Source organism: Salmo trutta, chromosome 8 (genome assembly GCF_901001165.1).
Source record: "Salmo trutta chromosome 8, fSalTru1.1, whole genome shotgun sequence".
NCBI classification, from domain to species: Eukaryota; Metazoa; Chordata; class Actinopteri; order Salmoniformes; family Salmonidae; genus Salmo; species Salmo trutta.
This window is the reverse complement of record NC_042964.1, coordinates 20,796,812-20,811,458: the sequence shown is the minus strand read 5'-3', so window position 1 is coordinate 20,811,458 and position 14,647 is coordinate 20,796,812. Positions and strand designations below refer to the sequence as shown.

The window sequence follows — 14,647 nt, the reverse complement described above, 5'->3', positions numbered from 1 at the left end:
TTGTTAGAATATGAAGACTATACATGTCTATGAATACTGTTGAATAAACAGTGAAGACTGTATGCACTCTAGGCTATTTGAGAGTGGTTGGTATTGATTTATTTTGAGGAATGAGGATTTATGGTATATAGCCTACAGTATGTAAAGCTGTGTTAATGAACAGTTGCCTATTGAGGCTGTGTGTATTATGTACTGTGTACCGTATTGAATTAGTTAACTTGGTTCAAATTAATGGAAGATGATCTGTTATTTTGAACCTCTCTGAGCTTTGTGTGGTCTCGGAGGGCTGTGTTATAAAGGCTGCTTATGTGAGTTAAGTTACAAAATGTATAATCTTATTATTTTGTGTGTGTGCGTGTTTTTGTGTGTGTGTGGGGGGGGTGATCGTATGTATGTGTGTGTATGCTTCTATGTGTGTGTGTGTTTCTGCCTGTGTGTTTATCTGTGTGTGTGTGTGTGTGTGTGTGTGTGTGTGTGTGTGTGTGTGTGTGTGTGTGTGTGCGCGCAGAGGTGCGTTCGGGTACTGTTCCAGGACGGCGAGCGCAGTGCTGTGCGGACGCTGCAGTGGAGAGCCGGCGAGAGCAGCGAGGCCCTGGCCCAGCTCTGTGCCTCCACCTTCGCCGTCTCCGAGCCCCAGGACTACACCCTCTACTGGAGGTCCGGGGGGGAGATGAGGACCCTTCCCACCCAGGCACAGCCTAAGGACCTGGCCAGCCACAGCGAGGGAGGCCCCTCTCTCTCCTACCTCCGCACGGACCACGACTTCAGCAAGATGCGGCGGCTGACCAGAGGGGGAGCTGTGGACCTGGGGGAGTCTGTGTGTGAGGAGTGATTGAGGGAAGGCGAGAGGAAGAGGAAGAGAGGGAAGGGTACTTCTCGGATCTCAGCGTTTTTCGATTGGTTGATTGATTAAAAAAGCTGTGTTGTGTCTTGGACGTGTTGTCATAACTACAGCCCACACTAAAGACTAAGGGGCAAGTCTCAAATGGCACCCTATTCCATAGTGGAGGTTTAAAGGTAGCACACTGCACTACATGTTTTTTTGAAAGTAGTGCACTATATGGGGAATATGGTGCCAAATGTAGTGCACTATATGGAGAATAGGGTGTCACTTGATACAGCCTTAGATAAAGGGGAGGTTGGTAGTCTATTATTCACATCACTTCTGTGCATCAGTCTGCTGCGCCCTGGTTGGAACCATAGAATTAGAATGAATTCTATATCTATGTTCGGAACCCTGTTATTGAGGGTTGGGGTGGGGGGGCTAAACCACTAGCTACCAGTATGTCCTTTGGAAGTATTGTTACTGTACAAGCAACATAAATATTTTTTACAAGACCAAACCTCAATACCAAAGTAAAGTCATACACATAGGAATGTGTGGAGCTTAAAGGATAATCTTTACTTTAACGTAAGGTGGACGTGGTTCTTTTGACTTATTTACAGTGTTACGGATATAGGAGTAAATAAGAGCCAATACAAGCAAACGCCATGAAGCCATTTTGTGATTCTGGGTCTGAGGTACTGTTGATGTTGACGCTGCCATCTCTCGTCACATATTATCGACAGTTGACAGGCTGGGGGGAAATATTGTAAACTTTACAAATAGACAACATGTATGAGGACTTTTGTTAAATGGCACAATATTTCCTTGTTTTGCCAACTGAATTTCACTTTACGATAAGAAAGGGACATATTTGTCAGAATACCTTTTTTTCTGTTTTACTTCCAATTACTGTTTCTATAGAACTGCTATAACATTCCATGAAAAAAAGGAGCTTCTCAGAGAAAAGACAATCTGTGACAACGGCCAATAAAAATGGGACCATGTTATACCTCATGGTGATTGGTTGAATGTAAAGTCACCTAAGTCACCATGGTGACTCCTCTTGCTGCAGATCATCTTTGTCAACTGACTGTTCAACTCAATGTTATTATTTTCAAATTTCAAATTATGAAATGTATTATTACAATAATTGTTAAATGTGGAATAGTTATATTTAATATGAATCACAAGTTTGTTTATGAGAGTGAAATATTTTACTTAATGAAAGTTTTCATTGGACGACGGTTCATTTAAAGACGAACAATGACACATTCTCTGAAGACTATTGCATGCTGTTTTAATTTTATGTAAATAACCTGCAGGTTTAGTATGTGATGCATGTGTTGATTGTGTTGAAAAATGCAACATTATGGCATTCACTAATTATTTTCATGTATAACACATTGCTGTATTTTGTCCAGAATTACAAAATCGCAATAAAATTGCAATATCTGTTCATAGTGCTGTTACATGATGTATTCTTTGTTTATCAGTGTTTGCTGCCTAAAGTATGTACAGTAATATCACGATGGCGTTATAATGCAGAGGGAATGTCACAAGTCAGAACTGGGAGACAGCTAATTACTATTCTTATATATCAGACAGATTCTGGCAACCTCAAACCACAACGGTCACAAAACCTTTGACTAGTCATATTCTCTACACTGTCAGAATAAACAAATATGGCTATTTTTCCAACTGTATGATTGGTGACAGAGAATATGTGACAACTAACAGTCTTTAAAGACACAAAGATATAGTCCAATACGGAAGGGCAATTCAGTCGTCAAAGACCATAACATGAACTTTATTCAATTTGGCATTTAGATTCAAGTCTGTTGTATTTCTTTTCATATGCATTTGAAACAACATGACGAACTGCATCAAAAGGGTTCAATTTGACACAGTGAGAATTAAAATGGTAAAAATGTGAAACATTACAATTGTACAATTCTATTGTGTAATTTTACTGTGTAATTGTTGTGTTGTATGCAATACGATATGGCAATTTGACAATGAAAACATCTTGGAAAGTTGATCGTTACGAAGAGGAAAATGCTATTCTATGTCATGCTTCTTATAACAGACTTATAACAGAGATTTCTAATCAGAGCTAATGGATGGCTCCTATGCATACAGGAAAGCATGATCATTTCTCTATTACAGAATCACAGTTTTTAACACAGTATCATATACTCTTTGTTTTGTATTAAGTCTAGCTGACCCCGGCCCCCATTTTATCCAGTGTCGTGTTCATTAGAGCACACCGTTTTCTTCCGTTTGTGCCAAGTCAATACGACCGAGGACTTCTATCTATTGCCGTGCCCCAGTTTGTCCGGAACCCCCAGACCCTGTGTGTGAGACCCTACCTAACCCCTATTTCACCTTTATCTCACGCCTCCTCCCAGTTTGTCCAGAACCCTTAGGCCTTTCTCCAGGTACTCAGCCCGGCTCAGCCAGAAGGACTCCTTGTCCTTCATGATGTTGGCCAGCACCGCTCCACCCATGAACACCATGTGTTTACGCCGTGGAGGGTCCTCAATGCGGATCTTAAACTTCTGCACAGAGGGAGGAAAGGAACAGGGGAAAGGGAGTGGGTCGAAAAACATATGGTAAACTAAAATGAACACAATATTTGCACAGGTTTACTTATTGTAGTGTGTGTGTGTGTGTGTGTGTGTGTGTGTGTGTGTGTGTGTGTGTGTGTGTGTGTGTGTGTGTGTGTGTGCGCGTGTGTGTGTGTGTGCGTGTGTGTGTGCGTGTGTGCAAGCGTCCGTGCATGTATATGTGTGTGCTTACAGAGAGCTTCTCAGTGTCCCCCTGCAGCACCCTCTCCAGGTAGAGCTGTTTGATCTCTCTCTCCAGTCTGGAGGGAAGGCCGGGGTACATGGTGGTGCCTCCAGACAGCACAATGTGCTTGTAGAAGTCAGACCTTCCGGAGGGAGAGGCACACACAACAAGGAATCAGACATAAACCATAACGCGTGCGAACAGTTGTTATTAATTTAACGGGTGGGTGAGGGAGATTGAGGTCATCTAGCTATAGATGTATAATATTATGGCTTATACATTTAATACAGCTACCAAACAACTACAATAACCTACACGATCGCATGTATGTAACGATAATATATAGTGTGTAAACATATATGTATTACAACTATGTAACGACTATTGTGCAGATCTCTAACTTTAGCATGGGCCAACAGTGTATTGTACCGTATAGCTGACCTGACGCTAAAGCCTAGCCTCCTCCCATACTTGTGCGACATTAAAACACACAATAGAAAGGTTCGCTACAACACATACAGTATGAGACAAAGCTAGCGAGCGGCGTTATGTCCAGCCATTAAAACCATATGGAGACCAGCAGCAGGGTGGCGTATCGCTGACCTGAGATCTATGTCAGCAGCCTGGATGGTGTTGAACAGCAGCTCTGCCACACCGGCTCCCTCTACGTTGATGAGGTGGGGCTGGAAGAGGGCCTCAGGGGCCCCGAACCGCTCCCCTCCCACCATCACCTGACGACCATCAGGGAGCTAGAACAGAGAGAGAGAGAGAGTTAGTGAATAATTACAAATTCATACCTCTTATTTTCGGAAGTATTTTACGTCACTGATTTACAGTACCTATGGGCGTGGGGTAGAGAGATTTATACGAGGTTATCCTGGGTGTCAGATTGTTTCTGAGTTCTGCAACTTTGCTACGTCGTTGCCTTGCCACAGTCCATTTGTTAACAGCGAAACAGATTGCTACCCAAGCTAAAAGAGCATTGTTCACATTCATAAGCATTCGCTCTAATTGACATGTGTGGATAGGGTTAGCTACAGTACCATGTATGACTCCACCAGCACGGTGGTCTCTGTGGCCAGTCTCTGCTCCTGTTCTATGTTGTATCCCACGTAGCATAGTTCCTCCTTCATCATGCGGACCGTCTCAAAGTCCGCCGACTGGTTGAAGACGTAGCCGCGCAGCAACAGCAGCTGAGAGATGGGTCAGAGGTAGGGGAAAAAAACAAAGGAGTCTTTTATATTCATCCCCAGAAAGCAATTTAAATGACAAAATAGTTCATGATGAATGTGTAGTCCTATAGGCTATATATTTGCAAAGGTTTTGCATGATGATTGACACGAGGGAGAGAATTAACGTCGCCATATATCCGCTAAAGTTCATTTGGATGCGTCCCAGGTGGTAGCCTAAGTAGTGTACTGCGTGGGGAACAGGGTGCCACTAGGGACGCCTCCCTCGTACACACCTTGATGAGGTAGCGTGTGATGTCACGCCCTGCGATGTCCAGCCTGCGCGTGAGATGGGGGAGAGAGAAGCCCTCGTACACGGGACAGATGTGGGTCACACCGTCACCCGAATCCACAACCACACCCGTTAGCAACCCTGGAGACAGGACAGGGCAGGACACACAGTGTCACGTAACAGACGGTATGATGGTGACCGACTGGGTTCGAACCCGCGCCCCCCACAAGAACGTGTTATCCTGTTGAGCTAAAGTCTAGGCATGACACTATAGTATGTTCTTATTTACAGTATATATAACAGGGAGAGCCATGTCTTTGGGTATAATCTCCCCTTACCCTGGGCATAGAGTGTGAGCACAGCCTGGATGGCCACATAGATGCCATGGAACTGGTAGGTCTCGAACATGACCTCGGCAATCTTCTCCCGGTTCTTAGTGGGGTTCATGGGCGGTTCCGTCAGCAGCACCTTGAATCAAATTCAACTTTATTGATCCCCACACAACGTCACAACATACACAGAGGGCAGAGGAATGTAAAAACTGTTTTTTAACTTAGACGCAATCCTAACGTTTTATGGAATGTCTAAAACATAATAGTCTAAAAAAAACATTGAAAGTTTAACAGACTAAATGCACTTCATTACCTAGGTCTCTCTTGCAATTTATTTGTATTTTACCTCAATTAAACTAACCTATATACAATAACTGACCTTGCAGTCTGGGGGGCTGATATTGAGGCGCCCAGGGCCAAAGGTGTAGTCCCACAGGTGAAGCATGTCTTCCCAGGAGCGCACGATGCCATTGTCCATGGGGTAGGACACCTCCAGCATGGAGCGACACTCACTGGCCTCATCACCCACCATCAAGTCCTAGGTTGAGGTTTGGGGGGTCACCAGGGGAGTTGGTTTGGATTTCTTTGATTATTCCGAAATATACAGAGGCTACAGACATGGCACTTCGAGATATTACCACTATATTGTGATTGTCAGAGAGGGAGTTTACAGTCATGTACAATCAAAGGAGAATATGCTCAACTGAGGAGCAATCATGTTTGGACAATAACTTTTCCCTTGACACATAAGAGTCAGTGTTTATCTTCAGGCTGGAAGTCAACTGTCTCCTTAATTAACCTCACCTTAATCTCGATGTTTCCGACCTTGGTGTTTGAACGAATGACGGGTCGGCCCACCAACGCAGGGAAGATGTGCTCGGGGAAGTTGGAGCCAGCGAAGCCACACTTGACAAACTGCATGGAAACCAATATGAAAGAAACATGAGGTTGGTAGCTTACATGTTCAATACACTTTCAACATGAGAGGTTAAGGAAATACCAGTCTGCTGAAAAAGTCATACATTGTTGTGCATTGAGTGGAAACCAAAATGTGACCAGAGAATGTCACTCACGCTAAACTTCTGCAAAATATTTTCAGTTCAACTTTAAAGGCTGATGTGTCGAACAACTGTATCAAGTCAGCAATAACAACAGTGTAAACTGCATCTTGAAATAGTACATTTTACCTTCTATTGCTGTCTATTTACCTGTGTGCTTACAATACACACAAAACATCCTGTTGTTCTTATGGTAACTTATCGGCAGCCAGTTACCTGTAAATTACTGTAAAAAACGGCACAAAAGGTACCAAAGAAACTCTTTGGAATTTACGGTAATATACAGTACTGTTTTTACAGTAACTTGCTGGTAACTGGCTGCCAGTAAGTTACTGTAAGAACAACAGGATGTTTTGTGTGTATTGTAAGCACACAGGTAAATAGACAGCAATAGCATGTAGAATGTACTATTTCAATATACATTTTACACTGTTGTTATTGCTGACTTGATACAGTTGTTTGACAAATACTTGTAGTACGTTGAACTCAAAGTCAATGAAGTCATTATTACTTAAAATATTTGTGCTACTGACTCAAAACTAAATGAGAAGTCACATGAACTACATTTGTTTTAAAGAAGCACTATGCAGAAATTGCTCTGCCATTTCCTGGTTGCTAAAATGTTTATAGTTCGCCTAATTTCAGTTTATGTGACAAAACAAGCAAGTGTAGTGTAGAGAATCATTGTACCATCTAAACCGCTGTGAAATATAATTTCCATAACCAAACATATTGTATTTTCAGCTTTTTGAAGCTGATGTTCAAAACCGAAAGTAACATTGGGTGATTGATTGATTAATCTTATGCTACACAAAGATAAATAACTTTACTTTTTCTAAACCAATCCAATCATTTAGTTAGATTTGATTGTTCCAGTTTAAATGGCTTAGGTAGTCTCCTCACACTGTTCCTAAATCTGGAACTCATTATGGTTGCAGGTGAATAAAAATGTCTGTTGAATTTCCTAACTATGGCTAGATTCCAATAGGAATCACACATCACTTTGCAAGCCAGTCTAATCTGACTTGTAGGTAGGGTTGCAAAATTCTGTTACATTTCTCAGGTTATCTAGTAGTCCGGGTTTGAAGATTCCTGGAAATCATTCAACCAGGATTTTTTTTAAATCTGGGAATTTTGGGAAAGTTACTGAATTTTGCAACCATACTTGCAGGCCTGATGTGGCCTGTAAACCATCAGTTTCAGGCCACTGTATTAAGGTAACGCTAGGCCTAAAAATAAGGCCTTATGAGATATGTAATGTATTGTCATAAAGAGTGTAATTATAATGACAACACTTGACTAGGAACTCACTTGGTGAAGGCCACAGGACTGAAAATTAACGAATTCAACAACCATGTCTCTAACCAGAAACCGCTAATCAGTAAACTTTTCAAATGTCGACTAAACAAAATATGCTAGACATGATGGGGACGTTTTGTGTCAGTAAAATGTATTATGCAATAAATGACGGAGGAAGCGCTTTTATGCGCAAATATTGATATAATAACCATCATATCGACGTAAACTTGGAGTCACGCGATGACATGTTGTGTGGTCCTCCCACTGCGACTAGGGAAAGCATGCAGTTTATTAGGCTACAGATGTAAATTATCATAAACTTCAGATAAACTCATCGTCTTGCACTCTGTTGATATAATGATCGATGCTTGGCTGCCGTTTGACAAATAAAAAGTATCGGTCTTTTGTATAAAATAATATCATCATGTAGCCTATACCTGCACTGTAGGCTATATGCAAATTGTTGGCTAGAGCGCACGTGCCAATACCAAAATGTAGTTATAACGCAACATTTTGGGAAAATATGATAGAAACCCATTTAACTTTGAATTTTTATTTGGTACCTGGGAATTTAACAGCAAAGGTTATTTTTATGTGCACTACATCACTCACAGCCTTTTATATGCAACAAGTTAATTTGATGAAACACATCTCAGGTGTGAAAATGGGCATATTGTTTCTATGCAGATTTTAGAATATTCGCATGAACATCTGTAGCCAATTGGATGGAAACCTAGTTTATGTCATTACGAAATACAGTCATTGGTGGTAACTACAATTCATTGAAAAAGGCAAGGCACACTGGGAAAGTATATTGGAGCTGTGGTTTAGTGGGGGCTTCACCCCCAAAAACATAACCTGATACAACTCAAATCTGGACCCCTTACAGAGTCAGAGTGACTCTATCGGTTTGAGTAATGACTACAAAATCACTTTAAGTAACTGTATTCACTTAAGTGCACCTGGTTTCCTCCCCCCAAAATTGTAATGACAGCACATTGGGGTTTACAGTGTATGCATGGGCAGAGAATCACGTGGCAGTTATCTTTCCAAGGAAATTGACTTAAATATTATTATGCTATAGTTTACAGTGTCTGCAAATAAATATTGATAATGGAAAAAAGTGGAGGGTGCCTAACAAACGTGATTCGAGGTGCAGTCCAAAAATATGACCATCACTGAAAAGGAAAAGGCGCAACCTGCGCATACCTGTCACGACCGTCGTATAAATAATTGGACCAAGGCGCAGCGTGAGTAGAGTTCCACATTTGATTAATAGTGAAACTTCCAAAACAACAAAGATTTAACGATCGTGAAATTCTTAGCGCACATAGGCACTAATACAAAACGATATCCCACATAGCAGGTGGGAAAAAGGACACACTAAGTATGATCCCCAATTAGAGGTAACAATTATCAGCTGCCTCTAATTGGGAACCATACACACACCAACATAGAAATATAATACTTAGAAACCCCCCTAGTCACACCCTGACCTAAAACACCATAGAGAACCCCGAGGGCTCTCTATGGTCAGGGCGTGACAGTACCCCCCCCCCCCCCAAAGGTGCGGACTCCGACCGCAAAACCTGAAACTAGATGGGGAGGGTTAGGTTGGGCAACTAACGTCGGTGGCGGCTCCGGTGCGGGACGTAACACCCGCTCAGACCGCGGATCCGGCAATGGAGCCGGGCTGAACGCTGTGCCCGGACTGGGCACCAGCGCAGAGGAAGGCTCCGGCCATGGAGCAGGACTGGACACCGTGCCTGGACTGGGCATCGGCGCAGTGGAAGGCTCCGGCCATGGCACCGGCGCAGGAAGCTCCGGGCTGTGGACCGTCACTGGATGCTCCGGGCCGTGGACTGTCACTGGAAGCTCCGGGCCGTGGACCGTCACTGGAAGCTCCGGACCGTGTACCGTCACTGGAGGCTCTGAACTATGAACCGTCGCTGGAAGCTCTGGACTGTGAACTGTCGCCGGAGGTTCCGGGCTGTAGACCATCGCTGGAGACTCCGGACTGTACACACGCACTGGTGGACGAGTGCGGGGAGCCGACACAGGACGTACCGGGCTGGGAAGGCGCACTGGAGGCCTGGTGCGTGGAGCCGGCACAGGTTGCGCCGGACTGATGACACGCTCCTCAGGGCGAGTGCGGGGAGCCGGCACAGGACGTACCGGGCTGGGAAGGCGCACTGGAGGCCTGGTGCGTGGAGCCGGCACAGGTTGCACCGGACTGATGACACTCTCCTCAAAACGCCTGTGCTGCAGCATACTTCTAGCCAACATCTCTCTCCAATATCCTTCCTCAAACTGCTCCACCGACTCCCAGACGGTCTCTGGCTCTCTCCTCGGCCGACCGCCCCTTGTGCCCCCCCCCAAAAACAATCTTGGGGTTGCCCTTGGGCTGTTTGTGGCCGCGGACCCCGGCGTCGTCGCTGTCCTCCTTTACTCCTCGGCGACTCCCGCCAAGGAATGGTCTCGCATCCACCTAGTATCTCTTCCCATGTCCAACTTTCCTTCACCTCCTGGGCACGCTACTTGGTCCTGTTATGGTGGGATATTCTGTCACGACCGTCGTATAAATAATTGGACCAAGGCGCAGCGTGAGTAGAGTTCCACATTGTATTAATAGTGAAACTTCCAAAACAACAAAGATTTCACGATTGTGAAATACTTAGCGCACATAGACACTCCTACAAAACAATATCCCACATAGCAGGTGGGAAAAAGGACACACTAAGTATGATCCCCAATTAGAGGTAACGATTATCAGCTGCCTCTAATTGGGAACCATACACACACACCAACATAGAAATATAATAGTTAGAAACCTCCCTAGTCACGCCCTGACCTAAAACACAGAGAACCCCGAGGGCTCTCTATGGTCAGGGCATGACAATACCATGGTGAGCGAGCGTAGCGCCTTTTCCTTTTCAATAGGCTAAATAATTACCCATTCATTTGTCTCTACCTACAAATAGTCCCACTCCTAAAAAGTAGGCTATATCGTATATGCAAAACCAAGAGAAAGTTCAGTAGCCTTACATATCCTCTTGGACATGCGAGATCAGGTGCCGTATTGTCTCAATTAAAAAGAGTAGGCTATATGCCTGGGCGGAGAAGCACGGGGCAGATAAATACAAATAAACTAAATTTCTAAATATGATTTGGCTATAGTTTACTACAATGCCATGGAATAAAAAGGCCTATTGATCACCAATATCTGTCTCTGTCTGAAAATCGTATCTCAAAAGAAAGTGCAAACTACTGTACGTCAAACTACTGTACGTCTAGCCTACTGGTTTATATAGCCCAGTAAAACCGATCGATTGCCGAATATAACGGGCCACGTGAGAAGCTCTGGTAATTTAATCTAACCTATTTCTTAGATTATTTCTGCGCATTTGTTTATTGCCTATAGGGCGCAAAATTGCTGAGACAATAGCTGCCAAACGAGCTGCGTCACACACCTAAAATAACATTGCGCGATTTAGGTTGGGTTCGGGCCAGTTCTTGCGGGAGCAGGTGGGAGTCGGACATAAAGCCAGAGAGAGTGGGCGGGTGCAGCATTAAAAACTGCGGTTGCGGGCGGGAGCGGGATTAAGAAATCAGTCCCACCTAGACCTCTATTCCAATCACTAGCACCAGCCGCAAGTGTGGAGGCTGGGCAAGTAAACTCTTGTAGCTCATAAATCTATGTTGTACTTCTGCAGGACATGAAGTTTAAAGGGTCTTTCAATATCCATTCGTTTCGTGCAGATGAACTCAAGAAGCAAGAAGCATGAGGAATTGAGAATTATCTCAGAAATGATTGGGTTGTGTTCCTTTCCCGCTTCCCCTCCAATAACAGCTCACTCCAACACATCACCACCATGTATGGCAGTCTGTGTGAATAAGAGGAGTCGGCTGTGACAAGTCCAGACAGATGTGCACTCATAACAGACCCACACCCCAACCTACTACCTGCGCAGAGAGCAGCATTCTACATAGGCTTCTACAACATCATACTTTTTTAAGTGACTCTCTGAAACCACATTTATGAATTAAATGTTGCAACTTTGTAGCAGGATATTAGAAAATAACTTAACTGTGCTGTTATCAACACACAACACAGCATTTTGGGGGCCCTAAGTGAGATATGGTTGCAACTGTATAACAGACTTCATGTAATTCTACTTATTTTACCATGGGGCAGAGATACATTTTTCTGTTTTAAAGTACGTTTTCTGCAGTGCTCCACATATTGCCATGGGGCGGAGAGAGATAATTTATTTCAATTTCATAACACATTTCCTGCAATCCTACCAAGATACTTTTTGTTCATTTTTAAAGCTAATTTCCTGCCATTCTACCCAATTTGCCATGGTGCGGAGAGAAATGTTTGCAGTTTTACAGCAAATTTCCTGCAATTCTACACATTTTTCCATGACTTATTCCATATTAATGATATCTGAGTGAGAGTGACTAACAAAATCAGTGAGGGCCCCCTCTGGGCCCCTGGGCACGTGCCCTGAGTGCCCGGTCAGGATTCGGCCATGATTACTACAAGTTAAGATAACTGGCTAGACAATTTACCAATCTGAAAATTGTTAGCTGACATGTTTATTTGGGGGGGAATCAGGGCCAACTAGCCAAAGGGACAAATACAATTGATTAAGATATAGCGTCACACACCTACATTACTTCTTGCAGGTTGTTAAATTCCAATTATGCATACACTCATAATTCATTCCCAAATCCTAAATGAACATTCAATATTAGAATTGTTTTACTCGGCGGGGTAGTGATAAAACAATTAAAGTAATTTTAACAACGTTTTGTCGACATATTCACTCACCCCTGTGCCATTGTCACAGACGACAACTTTTCTGCCCTCGCTGTCCATGTTCCACTGATGGTGAGTGAAGGTACCTCTATATATTCCCTCCGGTCGGGGCTCTCAACGCAGGCGGGCTAGTCCAATTAAGCAACACTTCATTTCTTTCTAAACACACGGGGAAAGATTTTTGCGAAATGGAAAATACAAGGGACTGCAACAAATTCAGCTTCCTTCAATAACGTGAAGTGTGGGCGGGGTCGAGACTAGTGGGGGCAGGAGAAAAGACAGGGGGGGGCGGAATTGGCGTATGTCAACAGGTAGGCTATGTGTCAATCTCACTGTCTAATTGTTGGTCACAAATCAACTCTAATTGTTTAATTATTAAAAAGTGAAGTCGGAGGATGATGCCGTCAAACCCAGCACATATGAATCCTCCTCCCAAACAAACAACCTATGGCTTCATCCTCTTGATCACTATCCAATATTCGCCCCGTTTAACCTTTAAACGCTCATGCCTCGTTCGTGCAGACTTCAACATCAGGTTTGGATCAACATTGTTTCATTTATTCCAAATTCATACACAACCAGACACATTTTTACAAAATGCTTATTTTCCAATGAATACATCGCACAACAATGTATTGTTTGGTGATATTAATATGGGTATGTATATATATAAAGATACAGCAGTCATATATATGAACCAGGTCGTTATGCTGTCCTCAAAGGTTTATAGGTACATCAAGGAGTTGCGCTTCACGTTCACCCTTAGGCTACTTATCAAACTTGCTTTTATATTTCGTAGTTTCATTTCATTTCTATCCCATTCACTCACTTAGTGTTTTGCTCTGAAAGGCAACGCATGTATGAAGTGCATCTCTAGAGAGCAGTGGAGAGGATTCCACACACTGAATGATGCCTCATACAACACTCTAAAGAATATACCAGGTTGGAATAATATTATAATGAGGATGTTTTGGACACATCATACAAAGCAGCATAGTTATACAGTTGTTACATTGTCATAATAGAAGAAGAATGTTAAACTATCTAATCTAAATGCAAATGTGCGGTGATGACGTGAATGTATTTTCCATACATAACATTGTCTGGAGCCTAAGTCTATTTGTGGTTCTGTTAGCTTTCGGGAACAGTAATGGTTTACAACGGTGGCTAAATGGAAGTGGAACTTAAAAGAGGTCCGTGTGGCTGTGATGCCCACAGAACTATGATACCCACGGAATGAAAGTAGAATGAGAATCTGTAGTTCCTTTTTAAGGCAGTGACGTGTAGGCCTATGAGGAGAAATGCAGACCTGTCTGTTCCAATCACTGATCATAAGCAGTTCTGAGTTGACTAACGACCGCTCATGTAAGAAACCAACAGCCTACCGAAGGCATTGTTCATTGTAAGGAGCAAATTAAGAAACAGGATTAAAGCGAGTACTCAATGATAGACTACTAAAAAATAGACTCCCTATGAGTTGAAACCGGTCAAAGCATATGATATTAGAATTCAGGTTCGGTATTTACTCTAACTCTAAGACTGTGACTATGTATATTATTTCTATAAATAATGTGCCTGAGAATAGTTATTGCTGTTATAGAATGTTATTGCTCCTGACTGACTGACTGACTGACTGACTGACTACCCACGTTCCAGCCCAAATCTACAGGACAGAGAATTGTAGTTGGTACTTCTTTGTACAAGTCAGCAGCACAGTCAAAAAGTACTACAGTGGCTTGTGAAAGTATTCACCCCCCTTGGAATTTTTCCTATTTTGTTGCCTTACAACCTGGAATTAAAATTGATTTTTTGGGGGGTTTGTATCATTTCATTTACACCACTTTGAAGATGCAAAATATTTTTAATTGTGAAACAGATGAAATAAGACCAAAAAATTGAAAACTTAAAAAATTGAAAACTTTAGCGTGCATAACTATTCACCCCCCTAAAGTCAATACTTTGTAGAGGCACCTTTTGCAGCAATTACAGCTGCAAGTCTCTTGGGGTATGTCTCTATAAGCTTGGCACATCTAGCCACTGGGATTTTTGCCTATTG

At 42.9% G+C, this 14,647-nt stretch overlaps 2 protein-coding genes across 4 annotated transcripts in view; one reads left to right on the top strand and one right to left on the bottom strand.

Moving 5' to 3' along the window:
* LOC115198448 (ras and Rab interactor 2) overlaps positions 1 to 2,284 on the top strand; it is a 51,932-nt gene extending 49,648 nt beyond the window's left edge. For all 3 annotated transcript variants that reach the window (XM_029760392.1, XM_029760391.1, XM_029760393.1), the window contains exon 13: positions 509 to 2,284. In XM_029760392.1, coding sequence (XP_029616252.1) covers positions 509 to 832 — 324 coding nt within the window. In that variant the 3' untranslated portion in view covers positions 833 to 2,284. The remainder of the gene's footprint in view (positions 1 to 508) is intronic.
* Positions 2,285 to 2,599: 315 nt separating this feature from the next.
* LOC115198449 (actin-related protein 2) lies at positions 2,600 to 12,837 on the bottom strand. Its single transcript, XM_029760394.1, has 9 exons — positions 12,604 to 12,837; positions 6,214 to 6,324; positions 5,789 to 5,947; positions 5,416 to 5,545; positions 5,082 to 5,218; positions 4,660 to 4,809; positions 4,220 to 4,365; positions 3,626 to 3,758; positions 2,600 to 3,384 (listed from the first exon to the last, which is right to left on the bottom strand). The coding sequence occupies exons 1-9, from the start codon at positions 12,649 to 12,651 to the stop codon at positions 3,214 to 3,216; spliced, it is 1,185 nt and encodes a 394-aa protein (XP_029616254.1). The 5' UTR covers positions 12,652 to 12,837; the 3' UTR covers positions 2,600 to 3,213.
* Between the last annotated feature and the right edge of the window lie 1,810 nt (positions 12,838 to 14,647).